The sequence below is a fragment of the Jaculus jaculus genome, chromosome X (genome assembly GCF_020740685.1).
Source record: "Jaculus jaculus isolate mJacJac1 chromosome X, mJacJac1.mat.Y.cur, whole genome shotgun sequence".
In the NCBI taxonomy this organism is placed as follows: Eukaryota; Metazoa; Chordata; class Mammalia; order Rodentia; family Dipodidae; genus Jaculus; species Jaculus jaculus.
The window spans coordinates 54,043,009-54,049,008 of NC_059125.1; the positions used below are offsets into that span (position 1 = coordinate 54,043,009).

The 6,000-nt window shown below is 42.8% G+C and overlaps 1 protein-coding gene across 2 annotated transcripts in view; it reads right to left on the reverse strand.

The window, feature by feature from the left end:
• Fam104b (family with sequence similarity 104 member B) overlaps nucleotides 1–5,550 on the reverse strand; it is a 77,882-nt gene extending 72,332 nt beyond the window's left edge. The window contains exon 1 of one of the 2 annotated variants that reach the window (XM_045140008.1): nucleotides 5,338–5,550. In XM_045140008.1, the coding sequence (XP_044995943.1) occupies nucleotides 5,338–5,342 (5 nt within the window). In that variant the 5' untranslated portion in view covers nucleotides 5,343–5,550. Of the gene's footprint in view, nucleotides 1–5,133; nucleotides 5,240–5,337 lie in introns of those variants that run through there. The other variant, XM_045140007.1, reaches the window with a different exon arrangement.
• Nucleotides 5,551–6,000: the final 450 nt, after the last annotated feature.

Consider the following 6,000-nt stretch of genomic DNA (forward strand, 5'->3'; position numbering starts at 1 on the left):
GACCTTCCCAAAATTTGGAACAATATTAAGAGGTCATATATAAGAATTCTTAGTATGGAAAAATGAAAAGAATTTCAGTCTAAAGACAGATTAAGTATATATATATATATATATATAGTCTCACTCTAAGCCCAGACGAAGCTAGAACTCACTCTGGCCTCACACAGTGATCTTTCTACCAAAATTAGAAAAATAAATTCATATATATATAAAAATTTGGAACACCAAACAGACTAAATTAGAAAAGAATCTCCTCTTGTAATATTATAACTAAGCCACTAAATATATCAACTAAATATAGCATACTGAAAGCAGCAAGAGAGTGGCACCTAGCCACTTAAAAGCAGGCACATCACAAGAATAGATTTCTCAATAGTAACTTAAAAAGCCAGGAAAGCATGCAATGATGTATTTCAGGTTCTGAAAGATAACTAACAACCAAATTACTATACCCAGCGATGTTGTATGTCCTAGGTGAAGGGAACAACACACTAATGGAATTCATTACCACTAAGTCAGCTCTACACTGGAGGCAGAGGTAGGAAGACTGCTGTGAGTTCAAGGCCATCGTGGGACTCAAGTGAGTTACAGGGCATTCTGGGCTAGAGTGGAACCGTACCTTGATAAAACAAAACAAACAAAAAAGAAAATACTTTAAAAGTCTTTAAACCTACATTAGTCAGAAAATATAAAAAGAAGAGAGACTCACTGGGAAGACAAAGGGTTTCAGTGGAAGGGGGATGAGAAAAGGGGCAAGGTAATGGGAGAAGACTATGACAAAATATATCATAAACTTAGACAAATTAAAATTAGGATTTGGGTGTAGTGGTGCACTCCTTTAATCTCACCACTAAGGAGGCAGAGGTAAGAGGATACTGTGAATTCAAGGCCAGCCTGAGAATACCGACTGTCAGGTCAGCCTAGGCTAGAGTGAGACCTGACCTTGAAAAAAAAAAACAAAAACAAATAAATAAAAGGAATCTATCACAAATAATTAGACAGGATGAAAAATAAATGTACATAAGTTTTACATGTTGGCTGGAGACAAGGTTCAGTGGCTAAGGCACTTGCCTTCAAAGCCTAAGAACCTAGATTTGATTCCTCAGTACCCATGTAAAGCCAGATGCACAAAGTAGCACATGCATTTGGAGTATATTTGTGGAGGCCCTGGTGCGCCTGGTCTGTCTCTATATTTCTCTGTCACACACACAAATAAATAAAAATAATAAAATCTTTTAAAAGAAATATATCTATGTACTTTCCTTGGCCACATATCCTTCACTAACTTCCCTTGAAACTGCATTGTGTGTTTGCTAGTAGAAGGCAAAAATGAAAAGTTCAAGAGTACATACCAGACTCAAGAGATGGAGGCAGGAAGATCAAAGCCACCCTCAGATATACATTGAATTTGAGGCCAGCATGGTATACATGAAACTCTGTCTCAAACAACAAAAAACAAGAGTGCAACTCAGCTGTGACTGCTTTTAGTGGTTATACTTTTCCCAGTCTCCAAAAGCTGGTTTTGGCCTGGAGGCTTAGCAGTTAAGGTGCTTGTCTGCTAAGGCAAAGGACCCAGGTTTGAGTCCCCAGAACCCAAGTACGCCAGATACACAAGGCGGGGGGGTGTATGTGGTTAGAGTTCTTTTGCAGTGGCTGAAGGCCCTGGCATGCCCATTCTCTCACTCACTCACACACACACATTCATATTCTCTCCCTCCCTCTCCCTCTCCCTCTCCCTCTCCCTCTCCCTCTCCCTCTCCCTCTCCCTCTCCCTCTCTCTCTCCCTCTCCCTCTCTCTCTCTCAAAGTTGGCTTCAACATCTGTAGTTGCACCCTGGGCTTAGTGGTGAGGCAGGAGAATAGGGTGAGGCCCAAAAGGCTCTTCAAAAGGGCACGTGGCCAGTTGTGATGGCACATGCTTTTAATCCCAGCACTTGGGAGGCAGTGGTAGGAGGATTGCTTTGAGTTGGAGGCCAGCCTGAGACTCCATAGTGAATTCCAGGTCACCCTGGGCTACAGTGAGACCCTACCTGGGAAAAAGAAAATGGGCATGTGAATGAAACCAGTTGGCAAAGAAGGCTGGATACCCCCTCACCACCACACACACACATATACCAAGATGGACATGTAGAAAGATAGAAGCATGCACAGACACTAGAGTTGTGCAGATGGCCTTTAAAATCTCCATCCTTTGGGTACTGACCATTTAGTGTTGATCCTTCCTTTTAGGCCCAGCCTACTTCTTCCCTTGAAAGGAAAGGATATTCTTTCTTTTTTCTTTTCTTTCTTTCTTTCTTTCTTTCTTTTTTTTTTTTTTTTTTGTTCTTTTTTGAGGTAGGGTCTATCTCCAGCCCAGGCTGACCTGGAATTCACTATGTAGTCTTAGAGTGGCTTTGAACTCATGGAAATCCTCCTACCTCTGCCTCGTAAGTACTGGGATTAAAGGCATGTGACACCACACCTGGCCTCCTTCTTTATGAAAAAAAATGTTATTTATTTACAAGGAGAAAGATACAGAGAGAATTCATCCAGCCACTAGAAAGGAATTTTAGATGCATGTACCACTTTGTGCATCTAGCTTTACATGGGTACTGGGGAATCAAACAAATCTGGGTTGATAGACTTTGTAGGTAAGTACCTTAACCTCTGAGCCATCTTACCAGCCTGGATATAATTTTCTTTTGAAAAAAAAATATATATAGGGCTGGAGAGATGGCTTAACAGTTAAGTGCTTGCCTGTGAAGCCTAAGGACACTGGTTCGAGGCTCAATTCCCCAAGACCCATGTTAGCCAGATGCACAAGGGGGCACACACATCAGTAGTTTGTTTGCAGTGGCTGGAGGCCTTGGTGCACCCATTCTCTCTCTCACTCTCTGCTTCTTTCTCTCTCTGTCACATATATATAATTTATTGAGTGAAAGGAAGAGAGAAAGAGGAAGAATGGGCGCACCAGGACCTGTAGCCACTGAAAATGAACTCCAGAAACTTGTGCCACCATGTGCATCTGGCTTATGTGAATTCTGGGGAGTTGATTCTAGGTACTTAGGCTTCACAAGTAAGTGCCTTAACCACTAAGCAATCTCTCCAGACCCAGATATTCTTTCTTAACAAACTATTTCTACTGCTACTCTCCATGTGACTCTGTCCAATTCATCAATCTGGGAAACAAGAACATGAAAATTCCACCTGATGCCCATCAAACTCTGGTAGCCACCAATGTCACTGGTACATGTCTGTAATCTTAGCATTCATAAGGCTGAGTGAGGAGAACTTCCAGGAGTTCAAGACTAGCCTGGATGACATAACAAGTACCAGTCCAGACAGAAACATATAGCGAGACTATGTCTCACAAAGTAAAACAAAACAAAACCATAGCTACCAAACATTATGACAAACATTGCAGATATCAACACTATAGATAACACTACCAGGACAGAAGCTAAAAACCTCTTGCTTATTTATACAGACCATTAACCCTTAAACAGGTTGTATTATCACCCTAAATTTAAAGTTCTGGAAACAAAAGGTTCAGAGATTTAGAGTCAGTTGTTACCAAAGGTTTCAGGACACGTGAAGGCGAACACCAAGGTTCACCAATGTCCTGATCTGTCAGATTCCACATAACACACTGGTTTAGAGGGTTCTTTACTCCCCCAAACACAAGAATGAATGAAAACACACTAAGGAAGAATATAAAATAACAAGTGAAAGTGGGGTTGGGGGGTAAATAATAATTACATATTGTTGACAGGAAAATGAAAATAAAAGTCATTTAGCCAGAGTGTTGCTTTCTCAGTGAACCTGATATCAGCACAAGGGTGAAGGAGATAGACACTGAGGACACTCAACACCTACCAAAGCAGAGATCCAGAGGCTCCTAAAAGCCCATCACTGAAATAGACTTAAGCGCACCCAACATGGCTGAGGGAAGTTTGCAGAAGAGAAGGCGGAAAGATTGTTAGAGCCACAAGTTGGGACATTATGCACAGAGACATTGCCTCTCCCCCATAACTGACTGCTGCCCCACAATGCATGACCCACAATCCCAATGGGGATGATCTGCATCCGCAACCAGGAGGGTCCCTTTGGAAAAGGGGCAGGGATGAGGGAAAGGATGGTACCAATATGTGCTGTTTTCATACTAAATGTCCATAACTAATAAAAATAAAATATAAAACAAAACTGCAAACGTTAGAGTATTATGAAATTATACATATTGTAAGCAAAGTTACCCAGAAGCAGCGACACATGTTCATGTATTCAACAGATACTCTGAGAACACACTACCAGACACTGTCCTATGGGTGACAAAAAAGCAAAGCAAATATAATTCTTGTCCTTAGGAAAAACACTTTCTGATACCTGACATTGACATAAGGGGTTCAGGGATTACTTTTGTTTTCCATATCTGCTATTAAGTAATTCGTCACATTTTGAGAAAAATGTTCACGTATTTTTCACCTAATAAGTAGGACAAGACAAGACATACTAAGTATGGGAGATTTTAATGTGACATAGTAATTTTGCAGGTAATGGGATTCACTGTGATGATTCCATGACGTTAAAACAAAGGTGCAAATATGGTTCTCAGCATAGTTAAAATGTAGCCTTATGAATGAAAAAACGTATCAGGCAATTATCGCAAAACATCATTGATGATGACCACTAGGTGATGGAACTGTGGTTAAGAATTGTTTTCATTAATACACTTTATGGAAAATTTTCAGAGCGAAGTGAAAGGAAGCCTGCGCTGAAAGAACATATTGATAACGGTCAATGAACTCCAGGACAAGCAGGGGAAAAGAATGAAACAGTCTTTCAGAGAAGCCAAAATACAAGCAGCTGAGGATCCTAGGCTGCCCCACAAGAGTAAAGCCAACTTGAAAAGGGCTTTGTCCTCGGCCACGGAATTGTAAGGAGGGTATCTCAGAAGTTGCTTATTCAGTCCCCAGCTCCAGGCCACCACAAACGCTATTTGGGCTAATTAAGAAAATAATCATTTTTTAAAGTCCCTTCACTAGCAAGAGGCTCAGCAGGGTTTCTCAAGCACTAAAGGCGGGGTAATGAGATGCGGAGAGGCGCTGTACCTCAAAACACTGCCATCTAAGGGTCAGAAAAACGGATAAACACCTACATTAGAGGATCATCCATCTTTTCCGCAGCTTTTCTGCCCACAGCCCGGGAGATGCAGGCTGGGGAAGACAAGCGGGATGACTGACCAGACCACACAAAGAAGGAACTTACACCTGCCCAAGAGGCCAAGCGAGCTGTACCAACAAAGGAAGCCTCCCTTAGTCCCGCCCGCGGAACCATAGCAACAGTAGGAGGAATTCCCTACCACATTGAAATGCTGCAGTTCTTGTAGCCTAGGATTGGCGAGTTCTGAGCCTGCGCACAGGTGCCCAGAGAGGTCGCTGCCCGTCTCCCTCCTGGGGTAGGCCTGCACTTTTCCTTCCAACGCGGTAGCTCCCTGTTGGCTAAGGGATGCAGCCGCTGATGTGGGATGGGCCTGATGACCGGGACCTACTGCCCCCGCCACCCCACGTGAGACGTTTACCAGCCCCGTGGACATGCTCCTCCCACTCACCTCAGCCTTTGAACCTGCTTCTCACGTGGTGCGTTCACTGTCTTCCTGTCTGTCCTTACCTCTCTGATGCTAACTATTCATCGCAGCGCCTATGAAGCTGACCAGGCCACTACCACGGAGCCTCTCCTCAAGTAGATTCTCCTTTTCCATGCTTAAGCCCCACCCCCAACTGTTATGCACTGGGCAGCAAGGGAGACGATGCCCATCTGTGATATCCCATAATGACTTGGACAATGACAAGAAAAATCTCAAAGCTTTCTGAATTATTTTATTGTAGCTCTATCCTCACAGAAATGGAGATGATGGGAGGGAGGGCATATTGTTTATCTCCAAAAAAGTGTGTGTGTGTGTGTGTGTGTGTGTGTGTGTGTGTGTGTGTGTGTTTTAAGGAAACTATCTGATCTGCAATGTTTA